The 23,861-nt window shown below is 34.8% G+C and overlaps 2 protein-coding genes across 9 annotated transcripts; both read left to right on the top strand.

The window, feature by feature from the left end:
• The first annotated feature begins 9,546 nt into the window (after positions 1–9,546).
• Positions 9,547–14,618, top strand: LOC132632668 (nuclear ribonuclease Z). 4 transcript variants are annotated; one of them, XM_060348694.1, is made up of 8 exons: positions 9,552–9,871; positions 10,341–10,773; positions 10,884–10,954; positions 11,182–11,277; positions 12,760–12,873; positions 13,528–13,596; positions 13,744–13,818; positions 14,311–14,618. In XM_060348694.1, exons 2-8 carry the CDS (start codon positions 10,368–10,370, stop codon positions 14,383–14,385), a joined length of 906 nt encoding a protein of 301 aa, XP_060204677.1. In that variant the 5' UTR covers positions 9,552–9,871; positions 10,341–10,367; the 3' UTR covers positions 14,386–14,618. The 4 variants fall into 4 exon arrangements, 3 of the variants coding, with proteins under 3 accessions (XP_060204678.1, XP_060204677.1, XP_060204676.1); XM_060348693.1 differs by having other exon boundaries at positions 10,331–10,773; XR_009579451.1 differs by lacking the exons at positions 13,744–13,818; positions 14,311–14,618 and adding an exon at positions 12,959–13,292 and having other exon boundaries at positions 9,547–9,871; positions 10,331–10,773; positions 13,528–13,568.
• Positions 14,619–15,831: 1,213 nt separating this feature from the next.
• LOC132632669 (plant cysteine oxidase 2-like) lies at positions 15,832–18,616 on the top strand. 5 transcript variants are annotated; one of them, XM_060348700.1, is made up of 6 exons: positions 15,832–16,300; positions 16,829–16,953; positions 17,041–17,182; positions 17,941–17,978; positions 18,097–18,168; positions 18,301–18,616. In XM_060348700.1, the coding sequence occupies exons 1-6, from the start codon at positions 16,063–16,065 to the stop codon at positions 18,379–18,381; spliced, it is 696 nt and encodes a 231-aa protein (XP_060204683.1). In that variant the 5' UTR covers positions 15,832–16,062; the 3' UTR covers positions 18,382–18,616. The 5 variants fall into 5 exon arrangements, with proteins under 5 accessions (XP_060204683.1, XP_060204682.1, XP_060204681.1 ...); XM_060348699.1 differs by having other exon boundaries at positions 15,833–16,300; positions 18,262–18,616; XM_060348698.1 differs by having other exon boundaries at positions 15,833–16,243; positions 17,941–18,168; positions 18,262–18,616.
• The last annotated feature ends 5,245 nt before the right edge of the window (positions 18,617–23,861 follow it).

Raw genomic sequence — 23,861 nt, 5'->3', positions numbered from 1 at the left:
AATTAGACCACAAATAGGAACATTGTGTGAAATTAGGAAAACGAGCAAAGAAACAAAATTTCCACGATTTTGAGTATTTGGACCATTTGGTGATCAAGCTTAGAGGTATATATAGTTTTATAAAGCATGTATATGTATTTTGTCGGTTTGATTCGATTTTTTTATGATTTAAAATTAAACCAAATATAATCAATTTTTTAAAACTCAAACACCAAATTTTAAAAACGGAAAAGGGTCAAAATTACCCCTGAACTTTGAAAAATAGTTCATTTATACCCTGAACTTTGAAAAATAGTTCATTTATACCCTGAACTTTGAAAAATAGTTCATTTATACCCTTCGTTATACTTTAGGGTCAATTATACCCTTACAGTTATACTATGGGGTCAATTATACCCTTATGGCTAACGGTTGCCACGTGGCATCATCCCAACCCTTCAAAATTATTTTACCCTCAAATAATGTTTTACCCACTAAAATAACTCAACAATTTTTTTTCCACCAAAAATAATACGAAATTATTTTTATTTTTTTTTCTGGAAAAAGTATCCGTATTATTTTTTATGGAAAAAAAAATCGGGTCGGGTTAAGTTATTTTAGTGGGTAAAAAAATTATTTGAGGGTAAAATAATTTTGAAGGGTTGGGATGATGCCACGTGGCAGCCGTTAGCCATAAGGGTATAATTGACCTCATAGTATAACTGTAAGGGTATAATTGACCCCATAGTATAACTGTAAGGGTATAATTGACCCTAAAGTATAACGAAGGATATAAATAAACTATTTTTTAAAGTTCAGGGATAATTTTGACCCTTTTCCGTTTTAAAAAATTATCGGCTTTTCAAGTGACTCGAGATCATTTGGTTCGGATTTGGATCCCCTCCAGTAGGGGATCTGTCCAGTTCCTCCGATTCTACCCTAAATGAGATACACGTGTCCCATTTACTATCTGATGGACCAAATTCATTTTGTTAACTAAATGATATTATTAACTATGGCTACCCAACAGTTCTCTCACCTCTCTCTTCCTCTTTCCTCGCTGCCAACAAAAGACCTTTCCCAAATCCAGAAGACAGAGCAAGGATGCAACGGTACTTGTGTAAAATAAGGTGTTCATAGTTTGGTTTGGATCGATTATTAATTAAAATCATAACTAAATCAATTTAATTGATTTTTAAATGTCTAAAATCATAACCAAACCAAATAAAATAATAACCATCGATTTTTATTGTCGGTTTGGTTGGATTTTTCGATTTGTGACTAGCAGCCATGAGACTTATCAGTAAAACATCAAAAAGTTGAAAAAGACATGTCTTTTTTTTTTTGGTTCAAACGATAATTTTTATTTAGGCAAAAGTCATAGATAGCCCCCTAAACTTTGTCACATTTTCCTCTGGGGTACCTAAACCGAAGGTTGTACCTATTGAGTACCTAAACCAGTCTAAATTCGATCCTATTGGGTACCTTTTGCCTACGTGGCGCCTACATGGCACAACAATTGAGTCCACTTTTTCTTGGGCGAGTGGACAACTCTTTTTTCCTTAATTTTTTTTTTGGGTTAAAATTTTACCTCTTTTAAATAAAATTTAATAGATAAATAAATAAATAAATAACCCATTTGCCTCCCACCCCATGTCACGCCCCGAACCATGGCCTGAGCGAAACACGACACTCGGTGCCTTACTGCATGTGACCGAGCGAACCACATGACTTGCTGAATCATCATGAGGCATAACATGAGCGGAATATAACGTGAATGCATGATGAGCTTTTATAAAACGTAATAAGTCATAATACTTAATAAAAATACTTATTTAAACATGAGTGCGGAAATAACATGAATGAGTCAAAATGGCTATACGACTCCGAATGTCTGACATAACATAACTAACTTGTCTAGTTTATGAAATGTCACGACCCAACCCCGTAGGCCGTGACTAGTGCCCGAACTGGGCACCCCTACGCGCTCATTTACCAGATTCCGCATACAGACGACTCGTACATAAATAAATATCAGACGTAGCTCCACGCTGGTACCTACAACCATAAATACTGCATAGAAGCCGGCAAGGCTATCATACTATACATAACGTACCAAAGCATACATACACGCGGCCGATAGGGCTGCCACGGCGGATGGGCCGCCCCAAACACAATTCACACAACGCGTCCAAACAAAACTGTACGTTACCCACGTCTATGTCTACAGACCTCTAACACGGAACAACAGAATCAGATGGCGGGACAGGGCCCCGCCGTACCCTGAATAAACATAAACATATACATCGAGAGAGTATGTACCCAAAACGTCGGCTCCGGAACAAAAAGAGCGCTCCGAACTGCAGAGTGGAAATCCTACGCCAATGGGTCACCAAAACGTGAGTCTGTACCTGCGGGCATGAAACGCAGCCCCCGAAGAAAAGGGGTCAGTACGAAAGATGTACTGAGTATGCAAAGCATGAAGTACAGAAAACGAGGTCATAACCGAAGTAAAATGTATAGAACGTGGGCACAATAACCAGGATACCAAGGGGTTGCGTCCGACATACAAATCATACCTGAGGGATTCCGAAAACAAATACGGTAATCAAAATACCAAAATGCTTTGCTTTTTTTTTTTTCTTAAAAAAACATTTCAGTCTCATACAGAAAATCAAACACACAATTACCGCGGTCAAAAGTCCAGCGGTCACTATCACACATACCGCGGCCAAGTATCCAGCGGTTAACATCCCAAATGCGGCATGCCGCGGTCAAGAATCCAGCGGTCCATGTCGCACGCACCGCGGTCAAGAATCCAGCGGTCAACATCCAGCGGTCAACATCACAAATGCGGCATACCGCGGTCAAGAATCCAGCGGTCAATGTCGCACACACCGCGGTCAAGAATCCAGCGGTCAATACCACATAGTGCGCACAATAATATAAATGCCAACTTTATTACTTCCCAAACATAAATCACACATGCCAGAATCATGCATCACACAAGAATCGTACATCAGGAAAAATACAGAAGATAAGTAGCTTATCAAGAATGTCAGAATACTTACTTTTATATCATACAAGAATAGCTCAAGTGAGACAAGCGAAGGAAGTTTCGGAGCTAGTGGGCCCACCTCGGGTCAAGTCGAGGTGGCGGATATAAATTACAAACATTGGACTCTATGGAGTCATCCACGAAGGGTTCAAAGCGAGCCGATCACGTCTGTACGGGTTATGGATGTCTGAACAGTTTTCCAACAAAACTTAAGGACTATAATTCAATTGTGCTGAATGATTAGTACCAAAATTCAGACTCGCTTTTCTATGAGCAGAATAACCTACGAAGCTCAAATCCGAATCTAGTACACCTAGGACATGCCAAGAGAAGAAAAGGGGTAGCTTTACATACCTTAGCTGCGCCTTACGCTCACTCAAATTCGATTCCCGTTTCGCCCAAAATATACAAATGGTCATATTTACCAATTGTGAGTTATAGCTTCTAAGAGTTCACTTGAATTCATGTTTATTTACCGAAATTTCGGCAGCATTTCCCCTATACATATAGCGTCCCCGAGACTTCGCTCGGCCCAATATATCAACAACAGCAACCCAACAATCCAACAACATCAACAATTATCATATAAAACACAATATAACATAACTAGTCATCTTTCCAACATAATGTCGTAACCTTCATTCCAACTTCATATTTTCAAATCAATATCGACATTCTCGTATTCATTACTAATCAAGATCACTACAACACAATTCGGAAGCATTTCATATCATTTCCACAAAATATTCACTAGATATACAAAATATACAAACTTTCCACCAAAGCCATAATTCATCCAAAGCTTCTAATCTTTAACATACTAATTCATAACATGTTTCCATCTTCTAATTTCATCAACAATCATCACAATTTGCACCTTAACAACCTCATTTCCATAATACCATAAAATCATACCAAGATGACATATTCTTCTACATTCCATTTTAATGCCAACTTAAACCATTTTGCCTTCATTTACATTGCAAGGATCACAACAACACAACTAACATATTAAACAATATTAATTCATTTTCATTCCAACTTCCACATACTACACGGCCAACTCACATATTTCTAACTTCAACCAAATTCATTCAACTTTCATTCTCAATATGAATTCCACCCTACTCACAACTAGAATACAACATAAATTCAACTCACCATAGGTATACAACATATATACACACACGGCCCAACCCCAACATCATTTTTATCATGAATTTCTTCCTTTTTAGCATACTACAACATATCCAAACCATGTATAACACATAAAACAAAATTAAAACTCATCTTTCTTCTTCACTTCTTAACTTGACCAAAGTTGGTAGATAAAGAAAACGAGCAACCTATTGTCCGAAACAACGACTCCACGTTACTTAGCACCCTTGAATTAGCAAGTTTGCTTGAAAGGAATATTTTTTTGAATCAAGTTTCTTGGTCTTCTTTTTCTCCCTCTATGGCCGAATATGGGGTGGTCTTTATTTCTCTTGAAACTTCTTGATTTCTCTTCTTTGCTTCTTGAAGACTCTAGTGGATAGTGACTTCCTTATACTTGATTGGCACATGGAAAATATTATATTAATTTGGTGGGCTTGGCCTCTATGTGGCCGGCCACCCCCTCTCTTTTGGGCCTTAATTTAATTATTTATTTTGAGCCCAATGACTTATGGATCACATTTTGAAATTCCCGAAACTAATTTCCGAAATTCCAGTCTTGCCCTTGGCCTTCTCTCGTATTTCCACACCAATGTTATCATAGCCGGCACATTCATACTAAGTAAGGTCCAAATATAGCCTCATTCATTACAAGTCAAGTTATCTCGATTTTTTTTTTTCCGAATATGCAAAAATGCCGGATATAACATGAAACCTCTATCATGAGTCTGACTGGAAAACATACTTACCAGAACAAGGCCCCCAGCATACCTTAGCTGCATAACTAATCACAAAACAAAAGTTGACTAAACCCCGAATGAGATGGGGCTCACCAATAAGCTGATACGAATGCTGTCCTACTGAGCAGATGTGTCGTCCTGTATATCAATACCTGCATCGTGAAATGCAGGCCTCCGAGCAATAAAAGGGGACGTCAGCACATTGAATGTACTGGTATGTAAAGCAACTGAAAGAAATAACATGGGACATGGAATAACATGATAAGAACTGAAACTGAAAACCTGGACATGAACATGAGCATGAGCATGAGCATGAGCATGGGTACATACATATATAACATAAGTAAAACATGATAAGTAGGGAGAGCATTTCATAAACCGACATGTGATATCACCACGTGGGTACGTGGAGTCTGGTACCTCGCCGGACCAGCAGAGCCCTCATACCTTGCCAGGGTATAAGGTAGTAACGTGCCTGATGGATCCATTCAGTGTAAAATTAAGGTATCGTCCTAACTGGGCGGAGCGATCCTTGTCCTATGGTGGCTACATAGTTTCAGGCTATCTGAGCCTTCTTGGTAATTCGTGCAACTCCAAAAAATATGAACATAATATAGTTGGCTAAGAAGCCCATGATTTTCGTGAATTAACTTGTACTTGTCTTGTAATCATGATTTCACGAAATAACTTGTAAACATGGTTTCATGAAATAACTTGTAAACATGGTTTCATGAAATAACTTGTATTTAGCATGTATATTTCTTGTATCATGGCATGAAAGTAATTATATGATTTAATTACATGAAAACTGGTAGACATATAGGATATTCATGAAATAATCATCCTTAGTCAAGAACATGCATGCAAGAACCCATGGAATACAAAATATGGGTCTTCATGGATTACAGACAGATTCTCAATAGTCATAATGAGTATCAAGAACACAATGATAGAATAATAGCAATTCAAACATAATATAGCCATAGACATGGACCTAGGGTTATCATGAGCATAGTATAGAATAGAAACCCTAGTTTTGTAAAGTTTCATACTTTATGGATTAGGAGGCGTGGGGAAGAACAATGATGTTCCCATACGTAAATAGTAACTCTACATACCTTAGTCGCTCCAAAACTTGAATTAAAGACTTGAGCTTTGAAGAAGATTTCCAAAATCTTGAATTATTGAACCTTGAAATGGGTTTTCATGAAAACCCTAGTTTTGAAATGATGATTTCTTGTTTAGATTACAAGAATATGTATTAGAATTGACTTGGAATAATTAGAGTAGGCTTACCTTGGTTTTCTTGATGATGGAAGAGGGTAGGAGGTCGTTCTAGGATTTGAAGGAATGAAAATTAATGATTTGAACTGATATAGACGAATATATACTGTTCTGAAAAATTGCATTTTACGTCCAGCAAAATACTGGCCGTATTTTGAAATACGGACTGCACTGCGTCTCTTTAGTAAAATGTCCATAACTCTTTGCACAGATGTCCGTTTGACCCCCATAATATACCGTTGGAAAGGTATTTCAAAGCTCTACAACTTTCATCAAGGAAGTTTTCCCAAATTCCAAATATGTTTTGAAATACGGGTCATATTTTGAAATACGGTCCGTTTTTAACAATGTAGCCTCCAAATGTCAAATTCCAGAATGCTTAGAAATCCTTGGTACCAGTTTACGACTTGAATTACGGTCCATGTACTGAAATACGGTCACTGTTCATGGGCGTAAACCCCCATCTTACAACTGAACAGGGAAATTCCAATTTCCACATTCTTTATCTGATTTTCTAAGTCTGGGATCATGGTCAAAGCTTAGATTAAAGGTAAGGGGTGTTACACCCCACCCGTCTGTCCCCTGACCTCACCCCATCCCTACCCCTTTCTTCTTCTCCACTTCTCCACTGCACGTTCTTCTTCTTCTTCCTTTTTTTTTTCTCTTCTTCTTGTTCTCCACTTCTCCACTGTACGTTTTTGTTTTCTCTTCTTCTTGTTCTCCACTCCACTGTACATTATCCCCTTCTTCTTCTTCTTCCTTTTTTCTTTCCTCTTCTTCTTCATTATAACACTTCATTTCTTTTAATTATTTATACAAAATTAATTTGTAAATTGGATGTTATTTCTTACCACCATTTTTTTTTTACCTTTTCAGATTTGAAAAGTAGTATTACCATCTTGTTCACCGAAAAAAATGGGGATTCACCATTACTATGACTCTTTTTTTTTATCTCACCTTTCATTAAAGGTTGGTGGGTCTTGTAAAGACATTGATAGACCTAAATAAGAGAAGAAAAGGGAAATAAATTATTGGTGGGGTGGGGAGACGGCGGTTGGGGGCGATGGTGCGGCGGCCAGTGGTGGGGGAGCGGCGGCCAGTTGGGGGGGGGGGGGGGCGAAGGAGATGAAAATTAGGGGAGGGGGTGTATAATTTATTTTTTAATTATTATGATGGACCCTCACCACCACGTGTCACGTTTTCATTTGACAAAGTTGCCACGTCATGAAGAGTGTAATACACTCTCTTAATTTTGCTGATTATTGTGAAAAAGGTACCCAATGGGATCGAATTTGGATTGGTTTAGGTACCCAATAGGTATAACCCTCGGTTTAGGTACCCCAGAGAAAAATGTGGCAAAGTTTAGGGGGCTATCTATGACTTTTGTCTTTTATTTATAGTTTAAGGTGGAACATACATCATAGAAAGATTATCACTAATAGTGACAGTGTAGTACTCAAGTTATCCAAAGTTACTAAACTATTACATATAGAGCTAAAAACTAATTTATTAGTGGCTGCACCATTTTTGTCATCTTAATACACATAACTGGAAATAAAGTAGAGAATAAGAGTTTTTAATTGTTGTTACAAGCATACATATTATTTAAACATAAAGACTACCTAAAATTAAAATGAAAATATATGAAATAAAAAAACTTTGTGTAATGATCCCAAACTTTAGGGCAATACTTGCATTTTGCCCTCAATTCTCCCATTTTATTAAAAAAAAATTGTATAATGATCCCAAACTTTAGATGTTTTTCTATCATTATCCCTAAGGCTAGGTCTCGACTACAAAGAGTTGTTCTTTATTGCTTTTTAGGAGGATGACCCACGAAAGAAGTATTAGGACATTATCATGTGCTTGAGTCCAGCAAATGTTGATGTTACTGAGGTATCTTCTATAGAAACCTCCACATCTATAACCTCTATCCTTTTCATATGAAAAATATTAAAAGTTTAGGATCCATATAGACAAGAAAAAAAAAGTATAATTCGGGAAAAAAGAAAAAGAAAAAAAGAAATAACCTAAAATCAAATGGCTAACAAAGAAAGACTAAAAATTTAAATTAAAGACATTAGACTCTAACGTGAGCTTCTGTTAGTAGTTTTACACTTAACACTTAAAGAGTTAAAAAGACATGGACTTCTACATATTCTAAAAAATATGTGCCTTAAACAATCATGTGAAATAAGTAGATCAACAATTAAATTAATGATTAAAAGGTATAAAATATTTATAATTATTTATGAAAAACTAATATTATACGTATAAATAATTATAAAATTTATGTATATAATTTATCGGTTTGGTTGGGTTATTTATTATTAGAATCATAATCAAACCAAATATTATCGATTTTTAAAATTTAAAACTAAATCAAATCAAACCAAATCAAATGTCAATTTTTTTATTCGGTTTGATTAAATTTTTTGTTTGGTTTTGGTTTTAACACGCCTGGAACTGTAAACCATATCTGGAAAACTAAAATTTCATATATTATTTAAATCTGAAGTTTCCCATGTACATTAGCAAGAGGAAGAATCTCAAAGAGCAACAACAGAAAAAGAAAATCCAATTTTCATCTGAAGACTACAATTATAAAGCAACAAGAGAAAACCCAATCACAATTATAAGAACAACAAGAGAAGAAGAAAACCCAACGACAAAAATTGTGGAATCCATGAGAAAACACCAAATTCTGCATCTAAGTATCCACCATTTTTATCTCATCTAGGGTAGAACTGGAGGGGATCCAAATCCATTTGGTTCAATGCGCTTTTCAATGTTAGTTTGGTGTGCTTTTTCTCGATATTTTCTTTTTTACAATTAGACTCATTTTTATAAACGTAAAGGTCCACAACAGCCCAAAAATAGATTTAAAGAATTATGTTAAACCTACCTCAAACATAAGGGACCACTTTAGTGATTTTGATCAAATCCACGGGTCAAAAACCCACAACCCTTTTCTTCCTCATCTATTAGAATCTATGTCAAAATTTACGATCAAAATTATAAAGTTTAATCCTTATATTTTAAAAAAATTCACATAAATTGAAACAGAGAGAGAATAAGTTACAACAATTAATAATTTAAATTATACGTTCCAATAATAATCCGTGGTACAAAGGGGCCAATTTTAATATGTACAACCAGTAATTTTGTCTGCGCTTTTGTGTGATTAAAAAATTAACATGGTAATAATGAGTTACAAATTATCCCTGTATGAGAAAGAAACATTTATAAATAGCATAATTAGGAGTGTTTCATAAGTAACATATAATGAAAAATAAAAGAACATATATGGAAAATAAAGGAGTCACTTTTGTAGGTTAATATAATTAAGACTTTAATTTAGGTGCTACAAGCCTACACCTACACGACGCCTCCAGCTGTATCGTCTTCTTCACCAAACTTCTTTTACAGAGCAAAACTTTTACAGCGCAAAATTCTAGCCTCTTAGGTCGTCTCTTTCACTGTATCTTCTTTCTTTCCTCAAGATTGAAAGAGTAAGCCATCCAAGCCCCCAAACAAACTCTCCATATCATTGCTCCTCTCTGGTCTCTGCCATCCGAACTCAACAATCTTGTATTCTTGGTTTATCTGAAACATGAAGCAGCAAAAATGAGATAAATATACTATAATATTGAAGGTATGTCAATTTTTTTAATCTTAAATCTGTTTTAATTGTTTTAATGTTAAGTCATTTACCAAATAATTCTAGTTATCCAAAAATCCAGGTTTTACTTCTATTCATCGTATTTATTTGATCTTACATCCAAGTTAATCTACCCTAATGGACCTTTGATTTAAGATGAGTGTGTTAGACTACTTAGTAGTATATACTCGCATATTAATTGTTAGGAGCAAGTGTATAGTGTCCTAAAAGTGTGGCAATGCTGACTTTCCTAAGGAGATGATGCTAACTCTTATTTTCTGGAATCCTTATAGATATAAAGGATTTGGTACTCTAATATTCCAGTACTAGCTTGGTACCGAATGCTTTCATTGATGATATTTACATTTTACTTTTAAAAAGAAAAACAAAGTGTATAGTGTGCTTCTAAAGTCTTCATTTATTATCTGCTCCTTATCTATTCCTCTGTTCTAGTTTCTTCCAGAATTGAAGTCCATCAGTGTTACGTAAAATGGAGAATAAAACAATGAAAGATTCTGAATCGATCAATTCAAATCGGAGGGGTAACAGTAGCCAGAAGAGGGAAAGGGGCTTGCAGATTGAAGGATACTCAATAGAAGGGTTATCAATTGCAGGTCATGAGACGTGCATAATAGTTCCCTCGCTTAACTTAGCCTTTGATATTGGCAAGTGCCCTCAGCGTGCTATCTCCCAGCAATTCCTTTTCATCTCTCATGGCCACATGGACCACATAGGAGGACTACCTATGTATGTTGCAACTCGTTCCCTTTACAGAATGCAACCTCCTACTATTATTGTACCAAAAGTTATCAAAGAAAGTGTCGAGAAGCTTTTTGAAGCTCACCGATCTATGGATCACTCAGAATTGAACCATACTTTGATTGGTTTGGACGTGGGTAAAAATCTACTTGTATTGTTGATTGCTCTCCTATTTAGTTAGTTATTACAAAGTTGGAGTTAGGTCTTATTTCTCAATTTAAGTGAATACATCTTTGTGCATACTCAGGAGAAGAATTCTACTTGAGGAAGGATCTTAAAGTTAGAGCATTTAAGACTTATCATGTCATTCCTAGCCAGGTTGAGTACTTTCCTTAATGCTATGAGCTTCTATTGCTTATTTTCCCTACCCATGCTTCTTTTTTGGGGGTATAAAGTGGATTTGAAGCACAAAATGGGCTTTGTGCTTTCTACGAGAGGAAGCAGTTGCTACAGTAGAATGTTATGGCCTTTGCATTTTGATCTCTACATATATTACTGGTGTCTATTTGAGGTTTTAATCACCTTGTCTTTATGGTATATTGCAGGGTTATATAGTATATTCAGTGAAGCAGAAGCTTAAGCAAGAATATGTTGGCCTTCTAGGAGATGAGATTAAGAAGTTAAAGTTATCAGGTGTGGAGGTCTGTCATGATATCATAGTTGAATAGAAATTTATCTGATTGCATTAGTTTCACAAGGCTGGTTTAAACTCCAGCCCAAGGTCTCTTGGAGTTTGGACGCCATTTTCGGTGGATTTCAACTTCTTGTGGTTTGAGAAGTTTTTGTTTTTATTTTCTTGATAACGACGTGTCTGGTCCGCTTGTGCACACCTCGACTATTCCACCTACTTACTACCTTCCAGTAGCACACGTATCAGGTAACCCTGCCACCAATGATTAGTTAGATGGGGAGAAATCATCTAGCGTTGCGTCAACTGGAATTTGAACCTTGCTCTCCCAAGTTTTCTCTCACTTCAGTTGGCACTAGGCCTTATGTGCAACTTCTTGTGGTTGGAGAAGTTGTTCACTTGTTTTCATTATTTGCTCAAAAACCTAGATCAGTCATTGCTTCAAAAGTACTTTATTGTGTCTGCTAACCCTTTACATAAACATCCATCAAAATGTGAGATTTCATGGGACTAAGGTTTCGTAGTCGCGGCAACGCTAATTATTTTGTTGTTTGATCCATAACTTTTCCTTTTAAAAAATATGGAACTAGATTTTCGTGTAGAGGGAAGATGACAGGCTTGAGGGAACGTAAATGAAAAATGGGAAGTTGACTATTCGGACCACTTCTAGAATATCTGAGCACTTTATATGGTGCTGATCAAATAAGTGACCCAGTAACCCGGTACAAGAACCCAATACATTTTACAACCCCCTAAGCTAGTTAAGTTACGTTATAGATTGCAGAATGATTAAAACTAATTGTACAAGTATTAAAGGCATCCAACCCCACCCCACCTCCCTAGTTGGAGGGGGGTCCAACTTGAACAAAATGGACTGATTGTGAGGACCAGGTAGGGCCTTTGTAAATATATCTATCTGCAAGATGGAGCAAGGAAGGCACATAGTGAAGTCAAATAAGCCCATCCAAGGTCTAGTCACAGACAAAATTATAGTCAACTCTATATGCTTTTCATGCTCGTGAATTATCGGGTCTTGACAATGTGAATGACAGCCTCGCTATCACAATGGACAATCTCTTTACCTTTTTACCTTTTCTGTACATCTATTGGTTCTGGTAAGCTTCATGATGTTGGAATGTTCTTTTGCTGGGCAAAACAGCCGAAGAATCTTTATACTATATAAGTCACTATTCTCTTACTTTCTTCCTTCTTTGCTTACTTTTCTCTTTTCTGTACCAACTAAAAATTATAAGAATCTCTCTGCAATGGGCTGACCATATTTCTTTCAAAAACTTCTGGACGAATTTTGAGGATTTAATCCTTTTTTGACCTTTATATGGCTTAAACAGTTTGTATGCTTTTACATTGAGCAATTCCTTTCAGACCCAGGTGCACCTGTGCAGCCTGTTTGGTATATAACCTTGCACAAGAATGTATCTGCAACAAACTTCCTGCATATCTTATGTATGACAAAGATTAGCTTTGATGTGGACAGATCACGTACACTACAACAGCACCTGAAATTGCATTTACAGGAGATACTATGTCAGACTTCATTAAGGATTCCGAAAATGTTGATGTTTTGAGGGCAAAAATCCTCATAATGGAGGTGAATTCCCTGTCTTTTACACCTGCCAAACAAAAAAATGTACCTTGTCTGTAACATGACGCTCAACTTCTGTGACTCATTGCAGCTATTTTTATCTCCCTTGAAAGAAACTATTTTCTTGGTGAGGTTTATGTGGTTCTCCTTCTGGTCCATATCTGATTTATAGTTTTATACTATCTGGACTTCTAATGCCTCCAATATCTTTCTTAAATTTTAGCTAACTCTCCAGGGTGGATGATGTAAGACATTGAGGACTTTGTGATTTTTAACAGTTCATATCTTGTCATCTTCAACTTAGACACTTTCCTGAGTTTTTAGTAGGTCTTCTAATCATTTTCTGTATAATCCAACCGTATCAACAGCATGAATTCATCAACTTATGGAGGACATAGTTGGAGTTGTTATAAAGTTTCTGACTAGTATGTATCACTTATCCTTATGATGACGACACAATTGGATTAACTAATTAACCTATTAATCTTTTACTAATTACTTTGTTCGGAGTAGTATCATTACATGTGCTCACTCTTACGCGCGTGATAACATCATAGCTGGTACAATAAAACTATCAGTGGGAAGATCTTTTGTTCAATTTGCCTTGTCAATATTACTGGTTCTAGAGCATTCAGGTTCTTCTTTGTAATTCTTCTGCAGAGCACTTATGTGGAGGACAAAACAACAGCTGATAACGCAAGAGAATATGGACATACTCATCTGTCTGAGGTGGTGCTTTTTGCATCATTTCCTGATATTCCCTTTTTATTAACCTCAAGATTTTACTAGAAGAATGAAAAATATAATCCTGAACGTGTTATAGAAATATTTAGGAGTCTGATATACAATTTTTATGCTTTGATGACATCCTACCAGATTGTTGATTTGGCAGATAGATTTCAGAACAAAGCAATCCTTCTAATCCACTTTTCAGCCCGCTATCAGTTGGATGTAAGCTTCTCTCTCTCTCTCTCTCTCTCTCTCTCACACACACACACACACACACACAAAGCCCCTCACCAATTCTAAACCAAGTACCATAGATTTGCAGAGCTTCTAGAAACTAGTTTGTTTGAGCTTTCCTAAGAAGTCCAGCAATATTTCCTTGATCGTGGGATACTCTCAAAATTTTACTTTCTTTTGTTTTTTGTTTGTGAAAAGTAGGTATTTATGGTAGAAGTGGAGCTCAACTGTGTTTGATTTCTTATGTCTGTCTTTACTATAATGGTTGTAATCCACCTTTTTGGTCTTTTCATTCTTTCAAAAACCAATTAATAGCAACCACTTAGTATGTTTATTTGTATCATTTGTTTTTACAAAACATTAATGCTGTTCGTACAGCGTTTTGGAACCTAAAAGTGTGTTAGGAAAGAGTGGAACCATTTCGTGTTCCTAAGTTTTATCGATTAATTACCTTCTCCTAATAGTTACTTTCCGTATCAGGTAATTCAGGAGGCTATTTCTGCAATACCTCCGCCTTTGGCAGGAAGAGTTTTTGCACTGACAGAAGGTTTTTGATTCAAGGCCAAATCCACGCATCAGCTACTTTAGAATCGCTCCCGGATTCATTGGGCATTTCCTTTTTCTTTTTCACTCTTTATCATTTGGTTGATTGCGTGAAGAGCACTAATTGCAAAGGAAAATTTTGCTATGAAAGTTATCTAGATATAGTTTAAAATTGAGCCTGATCCAGCTCAATCTGATCTTTATAATGCCCCTTCAGGGACATCCAATAGAATTGGGGGGGGGGGGGGGGGGGGATTTCTGATTTGTATTTAACCGTATTTGGTGAAATTGAATATTTTCCTTTCAGTATCTCTATTTTTTTGGTGGATTAGTCCTTTTTAACAGTATGCTGACCAATTGTACTAGAGCTGTAGAGGACAATTCTAGACATAGAGGCATTCACATATTTATCTAAGAATGGTACGGACTTTTTAATCCTTCCATGACATTTGAATAAATTAAGCATGACATGGGGGAAAATTAGTATAAAAAGTTGCAAGTAAGCTATTACAAGAGGTTACTAATTCGATCTGTTGATATGTTAGATAAATAATTATACTTTCGTGTAGAAACTATAAATGTGAGATGAGTAATTATTCTTTCGGGTGAAAAACTATAAAAAAAAAAAAATAAAAATTAACAACTCTTCCTTCACTCAACGACCGACGAAGATATATTTGTCTAACCAAAAGAAGAGCATCTTATTTATCGAGTTCAATTGACAAACTTTTGATAATCTGATACAAATTCGGTTGGACATTCACCTCCAATTCTACATGAACACCACTAGCTAGTTTTAGTTTAAAGCTAAACATACACATGATATGTCTAGTCGGAGTTGATTTGAGGGCTTGTATGATTGGTGCCTAAGCTAAGCAACTTGAGTTTCTGGTATCTTTGACCTCCTTTTTTAACGTGGAAATTTAAAAAAATATTGAATTGACGAATTTATATATCGAACATTCAAGTGGACGAAAGCATAATTGAATTCTAGGCATGAAAAACTCATTTTGGACATAAAGTCATGTGTAATGATTATAAAACATGACCAAAAAATTAAGAAAGAATATAAGAATTGCTAAACAGGTTCCAGCAACTCAACCGACAAACTGAAATATAGGTTTAATTAAAATCCAATACACTTCTGATAAAAAATATTCCGTAATTCAAAATGAACTGATTGTGGAAGCTTGCTCGAAAGAAGTATGCAATTCATCATGTCATGTTAGGTCACTATGATGTGCGAAGCCGTGGAAATTAGTAATGAAACTTGTCAAATGGTGATTAGTACAAATGTTTTAATGGGAAAGACCATTCCAAATGGATAAAAATCCACTACATCTGGTCCTGGTAGCACATAGTAATGGTTTTGCGTGGCCCGTGGTTTTCGTAATCTTTGACTTCCAAAACAGTAATATAACGTAAAAATAAATCATACATAGTAATTCCATTATAAAATCCCCGTCATTTTACAGCTATCAAACAACTCCCCACCACCTGGCTGCTACGTACCTATCTTCACCAGCCCCACAACATATTTTCCCATCAAAGATTTGCAGCAAATCAAGAACAACTAATTCACAAATTTAATTTGTTCAGAATTCGCTCTTAGCTGTGTTCAATTAAATTGTTTTTTTGAGTTTATAAACTTTGGATCAACAGCAGGCACTTGTTATTTAATTTTCCTGCATGAATATTGGGAGGATTTTGCTAAGTAAAAGAAGCCTGCCAGGATCATCTTATTCTCGTTTATCTAAGAAGATGATGAAGAAAACGAAAAAGGAAACCGAAAAGAGAAAGATGGGAAAGAGATCAAGGGAGAATATGGTTCAAAAGTTGTATGACACTTGCAAGCAAGTATTTCCTAATGGTAAGGCTGGTTATGTTCCTCCTCCTGCCGACATCCAACGACTAACCTCGGTACTAGGTATGTATGTATGTGTTCCTAGTGGTTGAATCAGGATTTTCATTAAAATATAACGATATAAACATGCAAAAAAATATTGAGGATTTAATATCATATAAATAATTTTAACTATATATATTGAAATTTTCCACTAAAGAGATTTGGGTGAAATAAGTGTGGAAAGAATTAAATATATATTTCAACATTTAGATCTCAAGTTTACGTTTTGAATCTGCTACATCACAACTTACCTTTCCATATACTATATTGTTAACTCTTTACCTTTCCATGTACTGTATAGTTAACTCTTTTCTTCCATTCTCTTGGTATTTTTATTTCTTTTTTGGAAGGTGGGGGTGGGGATCGATGTGACACTTTGTCAAGTGAATGATTTATTTACAAGTGTATGGAATTAACAAGCCATTTTATTAATTCCCCCTATTTGTTGACCTACTACTCTCCCTAGTTCAGAACTTTCACATTCCGCTATGTGACTTAATGGGTCAAGCTTGTTAACACATGCCTAATTATAACTTTGTACTGACTCAGATAGTCTGGAACCAAAAGATATCAAGTTTACAGCACCAAGTTTGGAATTTTCGAGTACAAGTCCTGGAACCAAGGAAGCTCCTCTTGTCACCTACATTAAGCTCCACGAATGCAACAAATTTTCGGTACTATATTTTAAATTAATTAAAAAATGCTTGTTGGTGCTGTGGAAATTTAATCAATTTTTAACTCTTTTTTTTTCCCAACTGTAGATAGGGATCTTCTGTTTGCCACCTTCAGGGGTAATTCCTCTTCATAATCATCCTGGCATGACTGTGTTCAGCAAGCTCCTACTTGGAACCATGCATGCCAAGTCATATGATTGGGTGCAGAATCGCGACCAATTTAACCAATGTAAGAAAATCATTTAATTTTGTATATATTTATTTATGCATCTATTTAAACATGATACTCAAGTAATTTACAAGAATTTTAGTGCATGGCTGAAACTAATTGAGAATCGATTTAACTTATATACACTAATGTCTATAAATAATTTTTGCACTAACAATAATACTACAAATTTATTTATGTATAGCAAGTTAGTTGTCTTAATAATACTATCTAGGTTCTTTCTGTTACCTACGATTATTTTGTAGGTGACCTAATACTATAAAATTCTTTTACACTTTCGGTTACTACTATTTTTTTTATGTTATAAGCCATTGACATTAATGACTATTAATAAGGAAAAGGTGAATACATGAAGGATGGACGCTTAAGTCCTATCCGCTACAAATTCTACTTGTGAATTGGGCATTCTCAATCCATATAGAAATCGGCGATCACAAAAATAACTGGTATGCGTGGGAAATATGATTCAATCGCAACCAGAAAGATACATTTACATCCCTCCGTTCAACTTTATTTGACACTATTTTCACATTTACATCCCTCCGTTCAACTTTATTTGACACTATTTTCTTATAAGTCCGTTCCAAAAGAATGATACATTTCCATATTTCCTTAAGGAGAAGCTTTTACAGCCGCAAAAACTGCTATATCATGTTTAAGACCATAAACTTTAAGATTCTTATATCCACCGCAAATATTATGGTACGTACAAGACCACAATTTTTAAAATTTTCATTTCTTATAAAATTTCGATACAGCTGGTCGGCAGCAGGAATCTGGGATGAGGCTGGCAAAGGTTCATGTTGACGCAGATTTCACTGCACCATGCAATGCTTCAGTTCTATTTCCCGATTCAGGGGGCAATATGCACTGCTTCAAGGCTCTAACACCTTGTATCCTACTGGATGTTTTAGGACCACCTTACTCCGAAGCTGAAGGCCGTCATTGTACACACTATAAAGATTACACTTATGACACCTTTTCTGGTACGAGAAACTAACTCGTATCTGTTCAGCAACAATCTTTTGCTTGTGTAATACTTCTAGCTAGTTACTTATAACTTGTGAATGGAACTGCAGATGTTAAAGAATTGGAACTCAAGGAGAATGGAACTGCAGATGTTAAAGAATTGGAACTCAAGGAAGATGGAACAAGATATGCATGGCTTGAAGAAAGAAATGAGCAGTTCGTGGTGTTAGGGGGAACATATGACGGCCCTACGATTAAAATATAAAGACCCGATCCTTATATATGTATATAACTCTTCTATCTAATTTAGATAGCCAAAATACCATGCACAACAATTGGTCTGTATTTTTTTCTTTCCTTACTACAATTGGTCTATTTTTTTTTCTTTTTCTTACTACAATTAGCCTGTTCACAGTTCAGTTTCTCGCGGTGCCACATGAGCATTTAAACTCAATTCTTCCTCTATATTTGTCAAGTCTGTTTGGTTGTTGAAGGGATCCTTCTTTACTTGACCTTTCCCCATCACCTTTTAGAAGCCTCGGAACCATGAAGTGGGTGGGTCGCAATTAGATGCTAGGAATTATCCATCTGTGTGGCAGAGGGACCACCGTCATATATAATTTTATTTCAAGAACTTTGCAGCGAATTAAGAAAGACAATATGATTAGGAATTGATTATATGCAAATCACATACAGATGTAATAAAATACTAAGGTTAGGTACATTAAGGGGTCGTTTGGTAGAAGGTATAAGCGGGGATATCCCAGCACTAATTTTTATACCATATTTGGTAGAACATGGTAGAAGGTATAAATTTATCCTGGGATAAATTTATACCTTGTACCAAACATGGTACAAAAATTAGTGCTGAGATATCCCAGCTTATACCTTCTTATCCCACTTATACTGGGATTATTGTATACCATCTTTTAGATGGTATAAAATAATCCCAATAGATGGAATAAATTAGTCCCGGATTATAATCCCGGGATAATTTCGACTATCTACCAAACGACCCCTAAGTTGATCGGATACTACTGTTGTGTTTGGATAAGAAAGTGCATGAGCAATCACTCTTTGTCAAAACATCATTATTAAGTAGGGGTGTCAATTCGGTCGGTTATTTTATAAAATTTATACCGTATTAATTTTTTAGTTACTCTATTTTGTATAATCAAAATTTTAACTTTTCTAAACCGTACCGATCATCTCGGTTTCTCTTCGGTATTGCTACGGTTTCGTTACTTTTAGGTTTTTTTAAGACATTATGTAAGAATCGCTGGTAAAAGTTAAAACGCGATAACATGCATACTTGCATAGGACTTTGACAAAACTCACTAGGCACATCTTCTTTTAAAAGTTGAAGAATCAAGGGAATGTGAAAGATGCTCATAATAGAAATCCATTCCACTATTTTATAGCAACACAAAATAAATTAAGCCATGACGAGAAAAATATAAATCACACTAGTGAAAAGATATGCATTGTGCAAAAATCATAATACTTGTTTTCCATTTTTAGCGGTTTAGTAATTGGTATGTTATGAAAGTTAAATTTATCTCATTGCTCTTTTTAAATCAAAAGATTAAGAATATGGTCAAAGCTAAACCTTCCTCTCTTTTAGCAATTAGTAATCGGTATGTTATGAAAGTTAAAATTATCTCACTACTCTTTTGTAAGTCAAAAGATTAAGAATATGTTCGAAGTTTGAATTTAGTTTCAACACAGTAGCAAAATAGGTTTGGGAGTAGGAACTTTTGGTTTTAGTTACTTGTTGGTTTGTAATAATTTCATATTCCAAAGGTCAAGGAAATAAATTTAGTGCTTTATTATATTTAAATTTAATATAAAAATATATTTTTAATATATACATTTATCGGTACGGTTCGATATTTTTATAAAATTTAGAACCTACCGATTATTCGGTACTGTTATAGCTTAATATAAAAATTTACGGTATTATCAAAAGAAACCTAATAATCGATTCGGTACAGTACGATTCGGTCGGTCCAGTCGATTTTTAAGGATACATTGACACCCCTGTTATTAAGCATTCAAAATGCCAACACAATTTGAAGGGTCATTTGCACTTTTGGTCCTATTTTGTGTTGGTCTTTAATTTTTATCCGTCGTAATAAACTAACTTTTTTGCTGGAAATAAGTTTATATTTTCGCATCATAATATCTCATACCACAAGTTATGTCCTGCGCCCTTATGTCCCTCTTGACATTAGTTCAATTTTGGATAGGCACAAATTAAAGACTGCTCCCAAACGCACACGCAAGTATGCGCGGTCGTACAAGTAATATAGGATTAAAGTCCAGATATCGTACTCACAGGGACTTATGATTAACTATTTACTAAATTAAACTAATGCTAATTATCTAAATAAGAAATAAAATCCAAAGTTATATTTATAAACTAACTAAAAATAAAGAAATAAAATATTGAACTTCAACCAAGAAAGAATAGATTTTTACCAGAGAAGAGAAAGATCTAGGGCTATGACCACTAATAACCCAGTGGAGTCTTCAAATCGTTCTACCTATGGGTTACTAGTTGAGGGGTTGATGTTAACTTTATGAGTATCTTCCGAGTTGCTCACAAGCCTATAGATGCTACTATAACGCCTATATTCATATGGTCGCCAGAGGTAACAAGAACGCATTTATATCTCCGTATTCAACCAAGCGAGGTTAAAGGGTATATTTCTATCGAAATGATTAATCGAACAAGTTTTATTTATTCTTATTACTCATGCAAATTCCCCATCTCTAGTTCAATTCACACGCCACAGATAGTGTCTAACTATTTCGACAAATAATCAAACAATTAAGATTAAGAATAAATAAATAACCCGAAGATGGAAAATCAATATATATATATATATATATATATATATATATATATATATATATATATATATATATATATAACGATAATCAAACGTTAACTTTCATGTTTGGGCTAAAACCCTAGAAGTAAAGAATTTAGCTCCACATAGACACGGAGGAAAATTAACAAATCATCCGAATAAAAACTTAAAAACGAGCATTACAGAGAAGAGAAGGTAAAACCCTGTAACTACGGCCTCCACGACGACTCTAAGCTCTCTCTAGGTCAAAAGTTCTGAACTAAGGGTTTCAAGTTATCTAAAGTTATGTAAAAATATGTCTTATGAACTATTTATAGGTATAAGAAAAAACTCATATAAAATAACTGAGTTCAAAACAAATTGGGAAGACTTTTAATTCCAAAAAACCCTTTCCTTTGCACTGTGTAATGCAGTAAAACTCCACCTCGCGTCCAATTTCTTTGTCTCCAGTTGTTGGTCTTCGTGTGTCTGGCTGCCAGTACTACTTCTTCAAAATTCAATTGTGCACTAATCATTACGTAATAATTATGTTTCCCACTCTTGTCTCATCTCTTTTGTTTTTCTTTATTTTTCTTTCACATTTTATTCAATTTTGCTCCATCACATAGCTTTATTCCTACACAGTTAAAATATAATATTAAGCACAAAGTAATATAATTAATACTCAAAAGACGATTAAAAATATTAAAATGTGAGACAACAATAAATAAATATATGCATTTTAGGCCAAACATCACAGCTCATTTGAAAGACAAAACTAAATACCAGCCATTTAAAGAGCAAACGGTGCAATTTCTTCCAATTTGAGTCGTGGACGCGACCAGAAAATTATATGGCCCGTCTTATTGCACGGTTTGTCCTTCAAATGGATTAGTCTTTAACTTTTGTCCTTCAAAATTAAATTTATGTCTAGCGGAGCATAAGTTCTTTAGGGCGCTGACATAACTTCTGAATATTATGATGCGTAACTTATACCCCTCTAAACATAAGTTCGATTTTGAAGGACCAAAATTAAAGAAGGGCAAAAAGACCAGCACAACATAGGGACAAAAGTGCAAATGGCCCGAATGAAAATGGATAACTAGACAATCCACTAGGTCTACAAATTGTATAAAATTGTATAACTAGACATCCACATATAGATCATTTTTTGCGCGGATTGGCCCTTCAAAGGCACTGGTATTTAATTTTTGTCCCTTCAATTGTTGGTCTTTAATTTTTGTCCTTCGCTAAAAAAAGTAGCCGAAAATACCTTAAGGTTCCGGGTTCGAATCCTCGCTAAGTCAAAAAAAAAATAATTAAAAAAAGCGCAAGGCAGAGTTTGTCTTATGCCTGAAGGCAAACTCTGCCTTGCAATTTTTTTTTTTTTATAATTTTTGATTGAGTTGGGGTTCAAATCCGAAACTCAAGGGTTTTAGGCGAAGGACAAAAATTAAAGACCACCCCGGATAAAGACAATCGTGCAAATTTCCCCCCTATAGATAACCTCCAGGCTCCAACTACAAGGCCTACAAATTGTATGTATAAACGGGCCGTCTTTGATACTTTGGGTCCTTCCCAGAATAAACCATAGAAACAGCGTGGGTTGGTTAGTTTTTTGGCCGTTATTTAATCTTTAGCCATTGTTTGAAATGTAATTAAGAAAAGAACATTGACGGTAAAAATTAGGAGTCAATTCCTCGAATGATCATTGAAATTATAGAAAAGTCCTACTAAAATAATTTTTGATTTTTTTTGGACAATAAGGTCATCAAACTATGCCCTTGTTTCCAATAAAGTAAAACAATCCATTTTTGGACATAATCCCCTTAACCCATTTTTAAATTACAAAATTCATTATCTAGGCACAATTTTTCGGTACTCCGAAATTCTTGTTTATATATATATATATATATATATATATATATATATATATATATATAATAATAATAATAATAATAATAATAATAATAATAAAAAAAAATCAAAGTATTATTTCAAGTTATTAGAATGAAACAATATAGCAATTCAAACTTTAAGTATGCTATAAGATTTTCTTTGTTATATCAACTTCTTTTGAAATATTTTAATCTTTCTCTATTGCTCAAAGCAGGAAGTTAAACATTTCATGAATGAAAGTGCTTGGATATAATTGAGACACATGAGACGTTATATAGATGCATGATGCATGTAGAATATTTGGATAAATTTTATCAAAAAAAAATTCGTGTTGGATAACTACTTCGTAAAAATGAAAACATTTTTAACAATTAGTTGTACATATGCTGTCTAAAAATATAAATATTTATATTAATTGTAACCCACTTATTTGTAGTACTTAAATAAAATAAAACTATTACAAGTTCATCTCCAAGAAAATAAAAATAGTAAATATTTTTTTTGATAGTCGAAAATTTTATAGATCAGGAAAAATTATTTACAATCAGTTAAAAAAATCTACAATTAAGCGTCGTGCTTAATTCTACTATCAGTCAACTATATTCTTTTATTTTCTACTTTAGACACAACTTTGCAATATTATTAAAAAAAATGAATTAATACTTTTCACATTTTGAAAATAAAATAAAACTATTCAAATGGGTTATACAATTTAAAAATAAGTTAAGGGGTCTTATGTCTAAAAATGGAATGTTTTACTTTTTTGGAAATATGGGCATAGTTTGATGACCGGCCTTATTGTCCAAAAAAATTCAAAAGTTACTTTAGTTAGATTTTTCTACAACCTCAATAACCATTTGAGGAATTGACTCTAAAAATTAGTGGGGAAAAACTTTTGTACTTCTGCTCTTCATCTCGCTCCTATTTCCAATGCGCAAAGAAGCTTTGAACTTCAA

The sequence above is a fragment of the Lycium barbarum genome, chromosome 3 (genome assembly GCF_019175385.1).
Source record: "Lycium barbarum isolate Lr01 chromosome 3, ASM1917538v2, whole genome shotgun sequence".
In the NCBI taxonomy this organism is placed as follows: Eukaryota; Viridiplantae; Streptophyta; class Magnoliopsida; order Solanales; family Solanaceae; genus Lycium; species Lycium barbarum.
This window is presented reverse-complemented; position numbering and strand designations above follow the sequence as displayed.

Coding starts and splice junctions, on each gene's coding strand:
- LOC132632668 (XM_060348694.1), top strand. CDS start 10,368: ATGGAGAATAAAACAATGAAAGATTCTGAATCGATCAATTCAAATCGG. Junction 12,874..13,527: donor CAAAAATCCTCATAATGGAG/GTGAATTCCCTG, acceptor ATTCTTCTGCAG/AGCACTTATGTGGAGGACAA. Junction 13,819..14,310: donor CAGCCCGCTATCAGTTGGAT/GTAAGCTTCTCT, acceptor TTTCCGTATCAG/GTAATTCAGGAGGCTATTTC.
- LOC132632669 (XM_060348696.1), top strand. CDS start 16,063: ATGAATATTGGGAGGATTTTGCTAAGTAAAAGAAGCCTGCCAGGATCA. Junction 16,301..16,828: donor ACGACTAACCTCGGTACTAG/GTATGTATGTAT, acceptor GTACTGACTCAG/ATAGTCTGGAACCAAAAGAT. Junction 16,954..17,040: donor ACGAATGCAACAAATTTTCG/GTACTATATTTT, acceptor TCCCAACTGTAG/ATAGGGATCTTCTGTTTGCC.